Source organism: Podarcis gaigeae (genome assembly GCF_964106915.1).
Source record: "Podarcis gaigeae genome assembly, chromosome: 2".
In the NCBI taxonomy this organism is placed as follows: domain Eukaryota; kingdom Metazoa; phylum Chordata; class Lepidosauria; order Squamata; family Lacertidae; genus Podarcis; species Podarcis gaigeae.
In genome coordinates, this window is record NC_139679.1 from 107,705,216 (window position 1) to 107,724,075 (window position 18,860).

At 49.7% G+C, this 18,860-nt stretch overlaps 3 protein-coding genes across 4 annotated transcripts in view; all 3 read left to right on the forward strand.

Annotated features, from left to right (window-relative positions):
• The window catches only part of LOC310837890 (uncharacterized protein), a 51,764-nt gene that overhangs the window by 13,674 nt on the left and 19,230 nt on the right, over positions 1 to 18,860 (forward strand). The gene's annotated exons all lie outside the window — the stretch shown is intronic.
• Positions 83 to 8,977, forward strand: LOC310837767 (uncharacterized protein). Of its 2 annotated transcripts, none has more exons than XM_083724845.1 (3): positions 83 to 507; positions 2,156 to 7,235; positions 7,475 to 8,977. In XM_083724845.1, the coding sequence occupies exons 1-2, from the start codon at positions 481 to 483 to the stop codon at positions 3,185 to 3,187; spliced, it is 1,059 nt and encodes a 352-aa protein (XP_083580971.1). In that variant the 5' UTR covers positions 83 to 480; the 3' UTR covers positions 3,188 to 7,235; positions 7,475 to 8,977. The 2 variants fall into 2 exon arrangements, with proteins under 2 accessions (XP_083580971.1, XP_083580970.1); XM_083724844.1 differs by having other exon boundaries at positions 97 to 738.
• LOC310837862 (uncharacterized protein) lies at positions 13,972 to 18,733 on the forward strand. Its single transcript, XM_083725055.1, has 2 exons — positions 13,972 to 14,457; positions 17,191 to 18,733. The coding sequence occupies exon 2, from the start codon at positions 17,247 to 17,249 to the stop codon at positions 18,267 to 18,269; it is 1,023 nt and encodes a 340-aa protein (XP_083581181.1). The 5' UTR covers positions 13,972 to 14,457; positions 17,191 to 17,246; the 3' UTR covers positions 18,270 to 18,733.

Consider the following 18,860-nt stretch of genomic DNA (forward strand, 5'->3'; position numbering starts at 1 on the left):
GGGCTCTGGCATCGCCGGCGCCAGGCTCCTTTCTTTGTCTGGTCGGGTCAGCCTTCCAGCATTGAGTTTCCTGGGTCAGAGGTAGCTGCTGGCGGTGCTGCTGCTGCTGCTGTTGCTGGAAGCGGCCTCCTCCTGCTCCTGCTCGCTCCCGCGCCTCCTCCTCTCCGCCTCTTCCATTGTGGACGCGGAGCCCGCGCTCGGCTGCAGCCGCTCCTGGCGGGGCGCGCGGGTGGCACCCCTCCGTCCGCGATGCTCCTGCAGGCGCCTTAGGCGAAGCGGGGAGAGGCGAGGCGCACCCGGCGCGGGCAGGATCTGGAGCAGACCTCTCAGCCATCGCGCCCCGAGCCCGGGAGCCCATTGAATTGGCCGCACAAAAGGCGCCCTCTCCGTTTCTGGCCGAGGTGGGGCAGGGGGTTTGGGGGTGGGGGGTCCCGCCGCCGTCGCCGCCACCTTTGCCGATCCCCCACCGCCGCCGCCAGCATGAGCTCTGGCTTCCTTGATCGCAAGGTAGGGATGAGTAAAACCCGCCACCCCACCCCAGAAATTAAAGCAGGGCGACGTGGTGTGTACAGGGGGCCCCCCCGGATCGCTCGGGTCTGCTTCTCGCCTCGCGCCTCCTCGGGCGGCAGCAGCTGCGGGCCGGACAGAGGGGTTGATCCGGACCGCTGGGCTGGAAACCAGCCCCCCACTGCCCGCTCTCCTGCAGCCGCCTCCGGCCTGGCTACCGGCGCACGGACGGTGAGCTGCAGCTCGAAATCGCATGGGGTGGGGGCGGCTAATCTGTGGGGTGGCGGTGGCAGCGGGGAGTCGAAGGGCAAGAGTAGGCCTGAGCATGTGCAGAGTGCGCTTTCGCCACGCATTGCTCGTCGTGTGGCCCTTGGGTCACCCTGGTCCCTGCTCAGCCGCGCGCAAAATACAGGCAAACGGTGGAATTGCCTGCCGTTTGAGTTTGGAAGATGACATGCACGTGCGAGGGGCAGTGTGTGTGTGTGTGTTTATAAATGGCTTCAACTTTCACAAACAATGATGCTGTTTGCGTTTATTTTGTGCTGAGGTGTCTCTTCCCCGATAACAGATGGCAGCATATGGAGGGGCCCCGAGTAACGCATCCTCTCTCTCTCTCTCCTGTGTTTGGGATTACTGAGACATTAACTGCTTTGGGAAAAGGTTGAGGAATAATGCAAATGATGGTTGGTAGTGGAAGATCGCTCTGTGGAGCTAAGGGCAGGCTAAGCCTTTTCTCCTATTAAGGGCCACCCAAGATTCCAAAATCTAAATGTCACGAATAAGGCTGGCTCTGGAAGGGTGGCGTTTAGCTTAAAGCCCAATTCAGAAGCTGGCAGCCTGGGAGCTGTGTCCTGCCTCTTTCCCCAAGCTGCCTCCAGGGTCTGCTGCTTCCGCTGGCTGTCTTCCCCCTCTCTCTTCAGAGATCTGCAAGGCAGAGCGTGCAACACCGAAATGCGCCCTGAGTCCTTTGTGCCATTGCAGTCAACTCCACTGTATGGAGTAATCCCACTAGGCTAGGCAGTTGGGTCAGAAGTGCCGAGTGATGCTGGCATGCAATGGTTTTGGTTTGCACAGCACCCCGATTCGTGTGCCACTTCCAGGAGTTTTCTGAGCCTTTTCAATGGCACAAATGACTTGGGGAGGGTTCCAATTTAGTGTGACTCTCCTTCCTGGCCCTAAGTACTAGAAATTTGCTTTAAAGGAATTCAGAATTCCAAAGGAAGGGAACAGCGAAGCCAGTGTCACAACCTGCAGCTTTTCTATACTTCTGTGCAATTGTCCTGTAGCTGTACACCAGGAGTTGGCATACGATGATCTTCAGAACCCGTTTTGGGGTCCTATAGTTTATCTCCTTCGCTAAATTCCTGATCTGCCTCCCCCCGTGAAGTCACTAGCAATTGGCCAAAGTAGGTTTTTGCCCACCTGCAGTTGAGAGTTAGTTCCTGCATTACTCTTTGATTATGCCATATTTTAAGAAATGATGGAGGAAACAAGCCTTAATGCAAATGATACATATAATGTATATTGGAACCACCTGCTCTGGGTTTACATTTGGATTACTGGAGGTGGGATTAACAGGGTTGATGCTTTGCTGCTGTGAGCGTTGCCTCCCGTCCTTAAAAGAGCAACACGTTTGGTTTTCTGCTAGGTGAGAGGAAGCGACGCTATGAGCCACATGGAGGAGAACTTCAGCCCTGAGGAGGCGCGGTCGCAGCTGGTGACGAAGCGTAAGCTCCTTAAGATGCTGAGTTTAAGCCCCGGGCGCAGCCAAGCTTGTGGAACGGAAGTGCGGGAGAAGAAAATCCCTTCGATGACGTGGCCAGTGAAGCCGGTCCATACCATCAAGAAACGCAAGGTCTTCCTGGTGCACCGGGGGACCCAGACGGAGGAGATCCCCGACATTTGCATCGAGTGCGGGAAGGTCTTCATCCAGAACTCGAGCCTGATCGATCCCTGGCCGGTCCAGCCCGACGACAAGCCCCACAAGTGCTCCGAATGTGGAAAGAGCTTCGCCGTGCGCTCCAGCCTGAACCGGCACCAGAGGATCCACACGGGGGAGAAGCCCTACATCTGCCTCGACTGCGGCAAGCGGTTCAACGACAAGTCCAACCTGACGCAGCACCAGAGGATCCACACGGGCGAGAAGCCCTACGAGTGCATCGACTGCGGCAAGAGCTACAGCCGCAGCTCCCACAAGAAAAAGCACTTGCGGGACTCGGCCGAGGAGCAGCAGCAGGAGCCTTGCGCCCTTCAGGCGGACGGCGCGGACTCGGCCGGCGAGAAGCCCAAGGCGAAGCAGAAGCCGGAGGTGCTGAACACCTGCACGGAGTGCCTGCGCAGCTTCAACCACAACGCCGACCTCATCAAGCACATGCGCATCCACACCGGGGAGAAGCCCTACAAGTGCAACATCTGCGAGAAGAGCTTCAACGTCAGCTCCAACCTCTTCCGGCACCAGCGGATCCACACGGGGGAGAAGCCCTACGTGTGCTCCGAGTGCGGGAATTGCTTCACCGACAAGTCCACCCTGGTGCAGCACCACCGCATCCACACCGGCGAGAAGCCCTACGCCTGCCGCTTCTGCGGCAAGTGCTTCAGCCACAGCTCCCACCACAAGAGACACGAGAAGATCCACAACAGAGAGAACCCCTTGTTCGCCTACCCCATCCCGCTCTTTTAACAGGGTCGCTCTCGCAGCTGGAGCGGGTAGATAGGGAACTCTGTGCCTCGGGAAGCTGAACTAGTGGGTTTTTGTTGTCGTTCGAAGAACGAGCGCAGGAGCCGTCTTAAAAGATTGCGCCAGTCTGGCTTCAAACGCCATCGCAAGGTTTGCCGCTCATGGCAGCTACTGGATATCAATGCCTTAGTCTATAGGATCTTCTGTAAGACCCGTATGTGGTTATAGGCTACAATGAACGCTCAAAATCTGGTTGGCTCCATTGCGAACGTCGATAATCCCAGAGAAATTTTGTGCTTTTCTGAAAACATCCCCGCTTTGGGGATATAAACCGTTGAAGAGCAGGCAGATTTATGTGGCTGTCAGTAACTAGCGGCTGTTCTGTCGGGCTGTCAGAAAATGCACTGGGTCGTCAACGTTCAGTATCAACAAACAGGAATATTGTATGTGACGGTCCTGCAGCTCTTGCTAAGGTGCCTTCAAGATGTTTTGAGCGACTCGCGTGGAAGCTGTCCGAAAACATCTGGAGGGCCAGCACGTTGGCAAAGTCTGTGTTTTAGTTTTATTAAAGGCACTGAAGGACTATTTATTGATATCCAGTAACTGTGAGCGAACCTTCAGGTGGTTTTGTTGCTTTGGCTCACTGGGCCGAAAACTTTCGTTTTTGCGGCTCTTCTAACTACCTACACAAACCAGGCCGCAGGTCCTTTTGAAGAGAAGACTCCTAGTCTCTATGCAAAGACTCTTTGAGTGATGGAGAATCTGCCCTTAGGAAGGTAATGCTGGTCGCAAATTAACCTCAGTAGCCTTTTGCTTCAGGGCTTCACTTTCCCAGCCACTGGATCACACTGTATTTTTGTCCACTGAGTCAGGAGGGCCCAAAAGTTGGTAGGAATCGCATAGCTTTCTACAGAGGATCCATTTTACAGTTGACTCTTTGGTAAGCTTGAATAGGTTTGAAGTTCTCTTGAGGCCTCTGTAACAAGGCACATTTTCCAGGCCTCGGGGGTTTTCCCCTGCCCTTTGCTGCTCATTCTCCACAGTGTGGCTGCGACAAATGGACATCTGGCGGCAGAAGAGCCACATTATAGGAAGACAAATTTGTGCTGTGGCACTTTAAGAGACTAAGCGGTTTGTTGTGGCCTGCTACTAAGGCAGCAGACACCATCGGAGGCTCACACAGTGGGCTGTAAAAGGTGGAGGTGGTGTGTTTATCTGTGTGTGGTTTTTTTGCATGTGTATGTATATATTATATTTATATATATTATATAGGTACACATGCACATGCACACACAAGTTGAAAAACCAAATTAAGCAAGGAGAGGACTGAAAGTAGCGCAACGTGCTCGAATTAGTGGACCACTGAAAGGTATGAACGCAACACCGAATGAAAGGGAAGGCCGTCTTGCTTCCTTAGAGAGCTAGCCGCCTATAATCCTTATTCAAGCCCTGAGAAATCTCAAATCAGGTTTGTTGACGGATTCCAGGTCCTGTTTGGTTTTAGTGTATCGCAGCCCGACGGACAGAGATGGAGGGGTCCAGGACGGCTGCAGTGGTCACCCCATTGGTTTCCCTGTATGTTCCCATTTTGTCATGTCCCGAACGGTGTTCCCGCCTGTTCTGATCCAGCCAGTGGTCCCCCGCTCCCCCTACCCAGGTGGGAGAAGAAATTATTTGAATCCCAGCTCATCCATGGACCAAGTGGGCAGAGTCGCCAGCTCTGTGCCTCTGCTCCTCCTCTGTTTTAAAAGGAAAGGAAAACGAAACACACAAAAGTTGAGAATTTAGGGACTCTCCTTCAACCTGGTAGTTGCGACGGCTAACTATCGAGAAGAAAGGCAAATGTCGCGATCCGCCCTGCGCTTTAAAGAGAAAGTGGGGCTGTCAAATCTAGATCTAACAGAGGTAGCCTGATGCGAAACTGTAAAAGTAACACAAGGGGGAAAGTTTGGAATTAGCTGTCCATAGAAGACTGTTTGCTATATCCAAGTAATTTTTGTGGTTAGCTTTTATCCTTACTGTAGGTGAAAATGTTTGTTATTTAATCGAGTGTCTGATAGGAAACCTAACCTTTGACCTATTGTAGCAGTTGATTCTACAGGTTAATTAAACACTTTGTACAATTGGTGCTTTTTTTTGCCATCCTGAATGAGATGGAGAAGGGACAGTTGTCGATGTGTCCCCAAAATACAGGGAAAAACAAAAACAAGTCAGCATTTCTCAATCACCCGTAAGTGCTGCATTCTGTCTGAATCCATTATTTGTTTCTGCTGTATGAGTTTTTGTATCCCAGAAGGCAAGCTCTTGGTTAATATAGAGGCGTTTAGAAAATTCCCACTATTATTTGTAGAGGGTTTTTTTTTGCGGGGTGTGTGTGTGTATGTCCATTCTAAGAAGAGCCCTGCTGAATCAGACCAATGGCTTCTCTAGTCCAGCATCCTGTTCTCAGACTGGCCAACCCAGACGTCTATGAGAAGCCTATGAGAATCAGAGCCTGAGCGTAATAACTCTTCACCACTTGGGATTCCCAGCATACTGCCTCTGACAGAGCAGGGAGAAAAAGGTAGGAGCCAGTGACTAGCAGCCTTAGCAATGAATTTGTCCATTAGTTAACTCTGTGCTGTGTTTTCCATCTGTCCCGAATCTGCCAATATCAGCTTCATTTAATGTCCGTGAGTTCTGGCATCACGAGAGAAGGAGAAACTCCATCCACTTTATCTGCACCGTGCATCATTTTACAAACTTCTCTCGTGGCTCCTCTTACTCGTCTCTGAAACAGGCTTAGGTTTTGTTAAGTTTTCCTCCATCCTCTTGATCATTTGGGCTTCCGTTTTCTGAGCCTTTTCCAACACTACAAAATCCTTTTTGAGCCGAGGTGCCCAGAATTGTACACAGTATTCTAAGTGCAGTTGAGTACAGTCATACCTCGTTCCGCTCTTCTTACGGACTTTCAGCTTACGAACACGGCAAACCCGGAAGTGTTTACTTCTGGGTTCGTCGCCCACGCATGCGCAGAAGCAATCTGTGTGCTTCGTGCTCAATTGCGCCAGGCACATGCGCAGAAGACGCATTCTTGTTGCGGACTTTTCAGGGTGTGAATGGCACCCAAAACACATTAAGTCTGCAACTAGAGGTACCACTGTAGTCATATCACCATATTGGCAATTTTCTTTTCTTTTTTTTGCAATGATCCCTAGCATGGAATTCATGTTTTTCACAGCTGTCACACACTGGATTGACATCATTGAACTTTCCGCTACGACCCCAAAGTCTCACTCTTGGTCAGTCACTGGCAGTTCAGACTCTATGAGGATTTATGTTTAATTTAGACTTGTTGCCCCAGTGTATATCACCTGTTTACATCAAATTGCATTTGTCATTTTGTTGTCAGCTTGGAGAGATCTTTTCAAAGCTCTTCACCATGAATCTGATACTATCAGCCGGCTTGGCTACCACATTCCTAACTAAATTATCAACAAGTTAAAAAGCACAGGTCCCAATACCAATCCTTGAGAGACTTTCTACGTAATGTTTTTAAAATTCTTTATAGGCCACTCATCTGACTGTGTTGCCCCAGCCACTCTGGGTGGCTCCCAACAAAATATCGATAACACAATTTAAATAAACCTTCCCTGTGCAGGGCTGCCTTCAGATGTCTTCTAAAAGTCAGTCAGTCATTTATCTGTTTGACATCCGATGGGAGGATGTTCCACAGGGCAGGCACCACTACCGAGAAGGCCCTCTGCCTGGTTCCCTGTAGCTTTGCTTCATGCAGTGTGGGAACCACCAGAAGGCCCTCGGCGCTGGACCTCAGCGTCTGGGCACAACGATGGGGGTGGACACGCTCCTTCAGGTATACACGTCCCATTTAGGGCTTTAAAGGTCAGCACAACACTTTTAATTGTGCTCGGAAACATACATCCTTCACTGGGAGAACTCGCATTTATTCCAATTCTCTGCTTCCTGTTTTCCAACCTGTTACTGATCTCACCAGGGGGTCATCATCCTCTTTCCCAAGTCTGCTATGCTTACTTGGCGCCAGGAGTCTTTTGTGATGTTCAGTGGTACCTCGAGTTACAAACGCCTCAGGTTACAAGCGCTTCAGGTTACAAACTCCGCTAACCTGGAAGAGTTACCTCAAGTTGAGAATTTTGCCCCAGGATGAGAACAGAAATCGTGTGCTGGTGGCGCAGCGGCAGCAAGAGGCCCCCATTAGCGAAAGCACTCCTCTAGTTAAGAACAGTTTCAGGTTAAGAATGGACCTCCAGAACAAATTAAGTTGGTAACTAGAGGTACCACTGTACTTTGTCAAAAACTTTTTTAAAGCAAAATGTCAACTAGATCGCTCCTATGCATATGCTTGTTGACTCCATAAAAGAATTCATGTAAGTCCGTCAGGTAACCCTTGTAGAAGCCATGCTGGTTGTGCTTCAGCAAGACTTGTCCTATATTCTTGGCAGTTTTTTTAACAATACTGTCTACCAGTTTTCCTGGGTGTATGGTTATAACCAGCCATTGCACAACTCCCCTATTGAAAGTATTTCTCGAAAATAATCCCTGCAGAGTTGTGTTAGTACACGACACATTTCAGAATCGGGCCACAGTAATCCTATCAAGGTTTTGATCTTGCATTCACCCAAAAGTTCATTTGCAAGTTACAGTAACTGTACAAGAGTCCTGATTCAGTCACTCCTTCAGGCTGATCATGGCCACTAAAGTGTAGATGGCTTTCTGTTTTTTAAGGGGTTTAGATAAATTAATGGAAGATAGTTCTGTCAAGGGCTATTAGCCACTAACTTCCATATACTGAGGTCCTGTAGACCTTGGAGCACCAAACAAGCAGAAGGATGGCCATAGCTATTGGATGCTATAGTTGTGATCCCTGCATCGCAGGGGGGGTTGGACTAGATGACCCTTGGTGTCCCTTCCAACTCTACAATTCTATGATAATGAACTCAATGGGGGCCTCTGGGAGGGCATGATGGCAGAGGAGTGTTGGATTAGGTGAGCTTTTCCGTCTGAACCAGCAAGGCAATCCTTTATGCCAGGCTTCCTCAACCTCAGCCCTCCAGATGTTTTGAGACTACAGTTCCCATCATCCCTGACCACTGGTCCTGCTAGCAAGGGATCATGGGAGTTGTAGGCCAAAAACAGCTGGAGGGCCGAGGGTGAAGAAACCTGTTTTATGCTTTTATGTTCAGCCAAGTGAGGACTGTGGATTAGATTCCCACAAAGTGCAGACCTGGTCTTTCAAAGCTTTTAGTGATGAATATGGACGAAATATAGGTTGCCCAGGCTCCCATTATGTTTCATTGCTATTCTGTGCCTGTGTTCCTGCCCACTTTCATCAAGAGTATATCTACCAATAGACAGAGCACCCTCTGCCCTGTTTCTAAATGCAAGGATTTCCCCATTTTTTGATGATAGGCACAGCTCAGCATACCAAGAATCTCCCCCTTAATGAATTGGGATGTTGCTCAGACAGGATCTCACAAGTATGCTTTGTGGAGGATCTGGTGCTCTGAATTAGGGGTGTGTGTGTGTGTGTGAAATTTCACCCTCCACCCACCCTGTTACAGCATTTTATTTAGAGCACAGCAATGTGTATATGTAATTCACTCCCCCCCTTTTTTAAAAAAAATAGGTGATGTGGTGTAACGATTTTAAAGCAAGCCTCGCTGTTGGAAGTGAGTGGAGAGTTCTAATAACTTAATCGACATAGTATCTAAGCATTTCCCTGGTGAATGAAATTTTCATTAAAAAATAAACAAACTAAGGTTTGCTATTGTGCAATCTGCCTTTTTGTACCCGTTTTATCATTTGTGTGTGTGTGAATCCCTTGGTCAGTTGTGTTGTTAATGGTTCACTTCTCCATTTATTTTAAACATTGTTTGAAATAGGAAGTATCAACTTTCCTTTTAAAGAAGAACGTGAAATCCCACTTCTCGTCTGAGTATGTAGGTATCACTTGTCTTCTCCCTGGAGGTCTGTGTTTTTTTTTTAAAGCTTTACATTTAATTTTGCTGCAGCGGGAGATTGGCCTCCATGCCTCCTTTCTTACTAGGTCCTTCTGTTTGCTCCCTTTCCCTGTCCGCTTTGGGGCATGGTGGAAGCCCTGATGGCTATAGCAGCAGGACGAAGCAAGAAAACAGGCTGTTCTGGTGGCCTCATCTGTTACACCTGGTGTGGGGAACCTGTGGCCCTCCAGATGTTGCTGGACTACAACTCCCATCATCCCACGCTTGCTGAGGCTGATGGCGCTTGTCATTCAGCTGCATCTGAAGGGCCAGAGGTTCCATACACCTGTAGTATAGCAACACCTCCACATTTGCAAGCCAACAGTTCTTCCAAGGCATCTCTTTCCACCGTGATGATGAGATGGGATACTTTTGCCGGAGCGTTTGGGGTTATGTTTTCATACAAGATGTGAGGCGAGGCTTCTCCTATAAATGAAGCGTACACTGAACAATATAAAGTAGAAGCACACCTGAATAACTTTTTGCAGGAGCATTTCTTAATTGTTTGCCTTTGTCCGTGAGGGTGCCATCCATGATAATAGAAGCTAAATGGAAATAAGAGAGTTATGTGTACATAGCCTGAATAATAATAATAATAATAATAATAATAATAATAATTTATTATTTATACCCCGCCAGGCTGGCTGGGTTTCCCTAGCCACTCTGGGTGGCTCCCAGCAGAATATTAAAAGCATAATAAAACATCTAACATTAAAAACTTCCCTAAACAGGGCTGCCTTCAGATATCTCCTAAAAGTCAGATAGTTGTTTATTTCCTTGACATCTGATGGGAGGGCTTTCCACAGAGTGGGTGCCACTACTGAGAAGGCCCTCTGCCTGGTTCCCTGTCACCTCATTTCTCGCAGTGAGGGAACCGCCAGAAGGCCCTCAGAGCTGGACCTCAGTGTCTAGACTGAACGATGGGGGTGGAGACGCTCCTTCAGGTATACCAATCCCTTTCCTGACAAGATCCTTAACAAGATAGGCTCCAGCACTCAATGCCTCTGTTGTCAGAAGGACCGACATCTCAAAGACATAATGGTTTGTGCACACGTCTGCATCTGAACAAATGCTCCTTCCTGTGTGTTGTGTGGCTCATGCAGTAAAAAATTTAATCCTGGGTCCCCTGCAATAGCAAACGGCCTTTGTGCATGCAACCCTTGACAAGAGGTGGCTAGTGTTTGGCTGGAACAAGCTCCTGTTCCTCCAAGGCAGATGGGAGCAGCTTGTGTCTCGCATGTCACCAGCTGTGTAGTGTGGCCTGCCGTGTGCTTGGGGAGCTGGCTGGCAGGCTGTGTGGGTCATAGTAAGTTTTGCAAGCTTTCCCAAGGGTTGCTGTTTCAGTCTTGAGCAAAGAGGTCTGGCACTCCAGCTGCCTGAGTTAGGTGAGCCAGAATCTGTCAGGTTTGGCCACGTACTGTAGAGCCCAGGGGTGGGGTGGGGTAACTTGTGGCCCTCCAGATGTTGGGACTTCAAATCCAGCACAGCCAATGGTCAGTGGTGATGGGGGGGTTAAAGTCCAGCAATGTTCCCTACAGAGCTAAAGTGTGTCAACAAAACTATAGCTTATCTAAGAACTGTGACGTATGGGATTTTTCGCATGTTTTGAGATGATTTCCAAATCACGCACATTTCTAATGGAGTGACAAAGTTGCTACGTTTGGGTGGTATCTAGCTAACATGTCCTATCAACGCAAGGATTTAAGGCCCCCCATTTTATCAGAATATATTATTTTATTTTTATAAACAAATTGCTTTTCCAGATTAGAATTTACATTCACATAACAACATAATATACTGTATATAAAAGCAAGATTCCAAATAATCTCCTGGACTTCCCTTTTCCCCTTTGTGGGGTCTTACTGTTATTCCTTTCCTTCTGCATCTTTTATAATAATATAACCTTTTTATATCTTCATTATGTCCAAAGTTCATTGCTACACTACAAGTGTTATTCCAACCCCACTAACGATTTTAACTGTTTACAGTGGTTTTTAAGGTAAACTATAAATTTCCCCCATTCCTTATTAAAGTTTTGGTCCAGTAAGAATATCTTAAGGACTTAAAGGAAATCATTGCTGGATCAGGCCAAAGGTTCACCTCAGCCAGAATCCTTTATTTCACAGTGGCCAATCCAGGGCTTCTGTGGAACACACAAACACCCACTTAGTCTGTTAATGTTACCTCTGCTAATCTTAGGAGGGCCAGGAAAGTAAACAGGGCTAGAGGAGAGAGTCTGAGGATGGAGTCTAAGTGCCTCTGAAGGAAACAAAAATGAGATGGATGGTATTTATTTTGAGCCAGACAGTGGTTGTGTGTACACACCTCATTTATTTAAAGCACACAGCCACCCCACAAAACCTGGTAGCGGTAGTTCACGCCTCACAGAGCTATAATTCCCAGGACCTTTAACAAACCATAGTCCCCATGAATATTTTTGGGGTGCGGTGACATGCTTTAAAAGTACGGCATGTATGCAGCCTGAGTTTGTATAACAGCCTGAGTTTGTATAACAGCGCAGCTGCTTACAGTTCACAGCTCAGGGCTGTTTTCAGTGCAAACTCCGGCATGGTTTTTTAAAATAAACAAATGAAATAAAAAACCCGTCTTCCTTGCGTTCTCATCGGCGCATATGGCTGCACCTCCAGCATAGTGTATTCTCAGCATTTAGGCCCCTGCATGATACTACTGTCCAAACAGAAAACCAGTGACCCTGTTTAAATGTGATACGAAGCATGTGGATCCCAGAAGAGGTGCCTTAAAACACACAGAGAGGCCGTGCTTGACGTTGTGTGTTGTAAACCAGGCCTCATTCGGGCCTCTTGCTTTGGGCCTGTTAAGCTGCTGTAACTTCTAGCCTCTGCCACAGATCCCCAGCATTTCCTGGCTCCATCCAGAGCTCAGCTGAGATTCTGCTTCTGTTGTTTTCCCCCCAAGGTGGAATTTACTTTGGGGGAGGTGGTCGCAAAAAAGGCAGGGGAGAGAATAATTCCTTCTTTGCCACCAGAGGGCCTTGGCTATCACTGAGGGAGGGCTTTGCTCTCTCACTCTCCCCTTAATATCTTCTCAAAGATTTGAGCTTCCTGGGACAGAAGAAGCTGCTGCAGCTGCTTCCTTCACGAAATCATAGAATTGTAGAGTTGGAAGGGCAGGATCATCTGGTCCATGGGTAGGCAAACTAAGACCCGGGGGCCGGATCCGGACCAAACGCCTTCTAAATCCGGCCCGCGGACGTCCAGGAAACAATGTGTTTTTACATGAGTAGAATGTGTCCTTTTATTTAAAATGCATCTCTGGGTTATTTGTGGGGCCTGCCTGGTGTTTTTACATGAGTAGAAATCGTGTTTTTATTTAAAATGCACCGCTGGGTTATTTGTGGGGCATAGGAATTTGTTCATCCCCCCCCCCAATATAGTCCGCCCCTCCACAAGGTCTGAGGGACAGTGGACTGGCCCCCTGCTGAAAATGTTTGCTGATCTGGTCCAACCCAATGCAATGCAGCCATCCCAGATGGGGATCAAACCAGCAACCTTGGTGTTATCAGCACCAAGCTATCTATTTCCTCAGTAGTTTCTTCCTGGGTCAGTGTAGGCCCTTGATCAAAGCCACACACAGTGGAGGTGGGGGAGGTGGTTGTATGCCCTTAGCTGGAACAAGGAGCACCTCTCAAGGCAGCCACGAATTCCTGAGCGAGAGAATCTGGGTAATCCACCACCAAACAAATACTTGCGGTTAGGTCAGGGTGCAAGCAGCATTTCCGTAGGGAAGGGGACCTAGCTCAGCAGTCCTACCATCATGTAGTCTTCAGCTGGTGGGTTGGGACCTGCTAGTGGGTGGCAGTGGTCTTACCCAAGCTGGTTTGCAACAGCAGCACTATCCAGCATGCAGAACATACGCCAAAAGATTAAAGGAAGGGGTCCCCGAATGCATGTTTGGTGGGTCTGAAAGCGCTGAAGATACGTGCAACAGGACTGCCTCTTCAAGAGAGGGAGACACTCAGGTATGGATTGCACCACTCTACCTTCTTGGGGGTGCTATGGTTTTCCCCGTAGTGATGTATGGAAGTGAGAGCTGGACCATAAAGAAGGCTGTTCGCCGAAGAATTGATGCTTTTGAATTATGGTGCTGGAGGAGACTCTTGAGAGTCCCATGGACTGCAAGAAGATCAAACCTCTCCATTCTGAAGGAAATCAGCCCTGAGTGCTCACTGGAAGGACAGATCCTGAAGCTGAGGCTCCAATACTTTGGCCACCTCATGAGAAGAGAAGACTCCCTGGAAAAGACCCTGATGTTGGGAAAGATGGAGGGGACAAGGAGAAGGGGACGACAGAGGACGAGATGGCTGGACAGTGTTCTCAAAGCTACCAGCATGAGTTTGACCAAACTGTGGGAGGCAGTGGAAGACAGGAGTGCCTGGCGTGCTCTGGCCCATGGGGTCACGAAGAGTCGGACACGACTAAACAACCACCACCACCTTCTTGGGGGTAAGAAACTGGGCTGTGCGCAGGCACTGTTTGGAAGCATCTGCGGCTGCATACACACGCCATACGTTCAAATCCAATCTCCCCGCAAAAAAACCCTACAATTCCCAGTACTACAGTTCCCAGGGTTCTTGAGGAGGCGCTTCAGACGTCGCGACGCGCCCGCAGCAGCTGAATGAATGGGGCGAGGTATCCACGGCTGCGGCCACCAGATGGCTCTCGCTATTGCAGGCGCCCGCCGTCCCGCTCTCCTTCCTTGCTTTCTCCACTCTCGCTTTTGAGGTGGGGCTTCCCAGGTTAGGCGATTATGCTGCTTCCTGTCACCACTCCTCTGCCACACGGCGCCCCCCAAACCCGAGCAGCGCAGCCCATCGACGGCTGCGCCTCCGCCTCGGATGGAAGCGACCGTGCGCGCTGGAGAGGAGGGAGAGGAGAAGCCTTGATCTCGCCGCCGCCACCGCACCTGCGCTGCGCCGAGGCGCTGCTGCGCTCCTGGATGCCCGGGCCAAGGAGCAAGGCTCCGCCCCGATCGCCTGCCTTCTTCCACCCCAGCCCCTTGCGGGATCGATGCCTGGAGGATTGCCGCCTCTGCAGGGCTCTCGCCCGGAGGTTTCCTCCCACGAGCTCCAGGCACCGATCCGCTGACGGCGCCGGCGAAAGGGGCCCGCCCACAGCAGGACGGGAGAAAGGGAAAGGCATCGCGGAAAAGCGAAAGCCACGCCTTGTCCCTTTCGACCGGTTCAAGTCCCTCTCTCCCTTCGCGGAGGCTGTCAGAGTAAGCGCGGCTTCTCTCTCCCCGTCTGGGCTGCGTCTCATTCACGACAGTGTGCTGAATGCAGAGGGAAAGGGCACCTCTCTGCTCTGTCCCCAGGCGCAGCGTCAAGTTCAGGCCCTGAGAGGGTCGCTGCGCCTTTAAGAGTTGCACGGAAGGCAGAATTCCGTCAGGTGCAGCTCTCTCCCCACCCCGCACGCGGGAGCAGCTGCAGCATCTGGTGGAATTATCCCTTCTGCGGGGCTGTTAAAGGGGCAGGAGCCTTTTCCGGCTTGGGTACCCTGCACAGAAGTGGCAGCCCTGGCAGTGGCATTGGCTTGGACCAGATGGCTTGGGGTCAGGGTCGAAGGAGGGGAAAGAGTTGGTTGATCGCGGAGTACAGCTGCCACCAGTTTTATTTAGGCTGGCCTCAACCAGAGCCAGGGCTTTTTTGGCTGTGGCTCCAATCTGGTGGAACGCTCTGCCACAAGAGACTGGGGCCCTGCGGGACTTGACATCTTTCCACAGGGCCTGCAAGACAGAGTTGTTCCACCAGGCCTTTGGCCAAGGCACAGTCTGACCCCCTCCTTCTGTAATCCTCATATAACTCTAGCCCAATGGTTGCCATCAATTTGATTTGAACTGATTTTATAATGAACTGATTTTAGAATGTTGTATTCTTTTACTGTTGTTAGCTGCTCTGAGCCCGGCTTTGGCTGGGGAGGGTGGGATATAAATAAAATATTATAATTATAATTATTATTATTAGTCCCTTCCAAAACCCCTCTGTCTTTCACAGTTCCTGTGATGGGCAGATGTCAAAGCAGATGAATGCCAGTGGCTAGGGCCATAAAGGTAAAGGTAAAGGTACCCCTGCCCGTACGGGCCAGTCTTGACAGACTCTGGGGTTGGTGCACCCATCTCACTCAAGAGGCCGGGGGCCAGCGTTGTCCGGAGACACTTCCGGGTCACGTGGCCAGCGTGACAAAGCTGCATCTGGCGAGCCAGCGCAGCACACGGAAATGCCGTTTACCTTCCCGCCAGTAAGCGGTCCCTATTTATCTACTTGCACCCGGGGGTGCTTTCGAACTGCTAGGTTGGCAGGCGCTGGGACCGAGCAGCGGGAGTGCACCCCGCCGCGGGGATTCGAACCGCCGACCTTTCGATCGGCAAGCCCTAGGCGCTGAGGCTTTTACCCACAGCGCCACCCGCGTCCCCTGGCTAGGGCCATAGCTCAGAGCATATACTTGCATGCAGATGGCCCCAGCTTCAGTCTTCAGGTAGGGCTGGGAAAGACTGGGAGACTCTGGAGAGCCACCTGCCAGTCAGAGTAGACAATACGCAGCTAGAATGGACCGATGGAATAAGATAGTTTCCTACTATGTGGCAGAAAATGGTGCCCATTGGATTCCTGCCTGACATGCAACTGCAGAATGCGCAGGGGCTGGATTTTGTGTGTGTGCTCTTTTAAATAAAAGGGGTAACCTTACTATAAATGTCCAGTAAGGTCAAAGTGGGAAAGGCTTTGCTGAAGAAATGGGCCTGAGAAAAAGACAGTTTTAAGGTGCAGATGTGAGATTGAGATGGAGAACATTGTGGCCCGCTCAATGCTATGGGACCTCAACTCTCATCATTCCTTTCCCCCCTTCATTTCTTTCTTTATACTTTTCAAGTTTATACATTTCACTAATTTTATACATTTCACTAATTTTATGCATTTCACTAATTTAACCATCATTTTGACATTTCAAAACTTCACTTCCTTCCCCCTATTTCTGCGGTTCCCTAAATTTGTTTTTAATATTTTCTGTCTATCCAAGTTAACTTAATTCACCCATTTATTCATCTTCCTTAAATATATACTCTTATGAAACGGCAGGTTATTACAACAATCCTGTCAATGTTTTTATCTGTTTACAATTTATCTGTAAATATTTCAATAAATCATTTCCATTCTTTTGCAAAACCAAAAAAAGAATAAAATTGTTATCTTGATTTCTTATTCTTCCGTTAAGTTTCACCATTTCTGCCTATTGCATAAGTTTCCGTATCCATTCTTCCTTTTGCTGGGACTTCTGCTTCTTTCCATTTTGGGGCGAGTAACATTCTTGCCGCTGTAATAGCATACGTGAATAAGTTTCTATACATTTTAGGTAGTACTGTTCCTATAGCTCCCATCATCCCTAACACCATTGATAACTGCTGGCTGACGGGAGATGGGGTCCCAGAACATCTAGAGGGGAGTAGGTTCTTAATAATAATAATAATAATAATAATAATAATAATAATAATACAGTGGTACCTCTGGTTAAGTACTTAATTCGCTCCGGAGGTCCGTTCTTAACCTGAAACTGTTCTTAACCTGAAGCACCACTTTAGCTAATGGGGCCTCCAGCTGCTGCCACGCCACTGGAGCACGATTTCTGTTCTCATCCTGAAGCAAAGTTCTTAACCCGAGGTACTATTTCTGGGTTAGCGGAGTCTGTAACCTGAAGTGCATGTAACCTGAAGCTTCTGTAACCAGAGGTACCACAATAATAATAATAATAATAATAATAATAATAATAATAATAATTTTATTATTTATACCTCGCCCATCTGGCTGGGTTTCCCCAGCCACTCTGAGTGGCTTCCAACAAAGTATTAAAATACAGTGGTCTGTTAAACATTAAAAGCATCCCTAAAGCTCCATCCCTGATGCGAGCCATAGGCAACATGTGAACAGCTCTCTCTCTCGCTCTCTGTTTATCTGAACAGGTGATGGGACTACAAGAGGGACTCTAGGGGGACTGTTCCAGTGAAACCTAAGTGAGATGCCTCCCAAAAGATCAAAAGGGAAAACGCCTCAGACCTCAGGTCAGAATAAGCGGCCGAAGGGTCGTCGGGCGTCGGATGACCAGGAGCATAGCCGCCTCCTGTTGGAGGGGAAGGGGGCTGGCCCCCCTGATAAGAAGGCGAGGAAGCGCAAAGGCCTCGCTGCCCCGCAGAGGACCTGCTCTGGAGAGAACCCCAACATCTGCACCGAGTGCGGGCAAACCTTTGCGCAGAGCTCGGACCTGCTCAACCACCAGAGGATCCACACGGGGGAGAAGCCCTTCAGGTGCCTGGAGTGCGGGAAGATGTTCAGCGTGAGCTCCAACCTGAGCCGCCACCAGAGGATCCACACGGGCGAGAAGCCCTACCTGTGCTCCGAGTGCGGGAAGAGCTTCACCGACAAGTCGACTTTGGTCCAGCATGTCCGGACGCACACCGGCGAGAAGCCCTACCAGTGCATCGACTGCGGGAAGACCTTCAGCCGCAGCTCCCACCACAAGCGCCACCTGAAGAGCCCGCCGGGCAAGCAGCCGGGCAAATGTAGCCACCCGGAGAGCTCCCCCACCGACAAGGCCTCGCCTCCGGGCAAAGCCAAGAAGGCCAGGGCCTCGAAGAAGCAGAACTCCCCCTTCGAAATCCCCCACACGTGCGCGGAGTGCTGGCAGAGCTTCAACCAGACCTCGGACCTGGTCAAGCACATGCGCATCCACACCGGGGAGAAGCCCTTTGAGTGCAACCACTGCGGGAAGTGCTTCAACGTCAGCTCCAACCTGATCCGCCACAAGCGGATCCACACGGGCGAGAAGCCCTACACCTGCTCCGACTGCGGGAAGAGCTTCACCGACAAGTCCACTCTCACGCAGCACAACCGCATCCACACGGGCGAGAAGCCCTATACCTGCTCCGACTGCGGGAAAAGCTTCAGCCGCAGCTCACATCACAAGAGGCACCAGCGGATTCACGCCGGAGAGAACCCCGTCTCTTTCATGCCCCTGTGGCCTTACCCTAACCAAATGTACTGACGGTGACTCTTAACCACGCCGGCGTGTCGTTTGGCGGACAAGATTTTTTGGGTGGGATCTCTGGCCCGGCTGCACCCCAACTGTGACTTTGCAGCACCAAACACTTCCCTGTTTTTTGTTATCGCCTTCACTTGCTCCTGCAGTGGCAGATCACCAGATCCACCCTGGCCGCCCAAGCAGATCCCTGACATTCCACAGCAGAACTGAGAGCGAACTTGAACCCCCAGCTCTCCCAACTCAGAAGTCTGCCTTGAGTAATTTGGTGGATGTGATTGGAGCTCGTTCATAAGGGCTTTTCTTTCCTACTTCCCTTCCGCAAAGGACCACCTGCTATCGGGTCCTTCCTTTAAAGTACCCTCTTTTATTTAATATCATCTAAGATGTGCAGGTTATAGGTTTTTTTAAATATAAAAAACTCAGTTAATAGCAATATTATTGCAATGTAATAAACAAGTCACGACGCATGTGGTTTTCGTATTTATAACCAGCGTTACAGTTCTGAACAAGAAGCGTCTTGTTGATGAGCTTATTAAGAGTGTAGGAAGTAGATGAAGAATTTCTGCAAAGCGATTCACTTACAGTGCCCTCTTA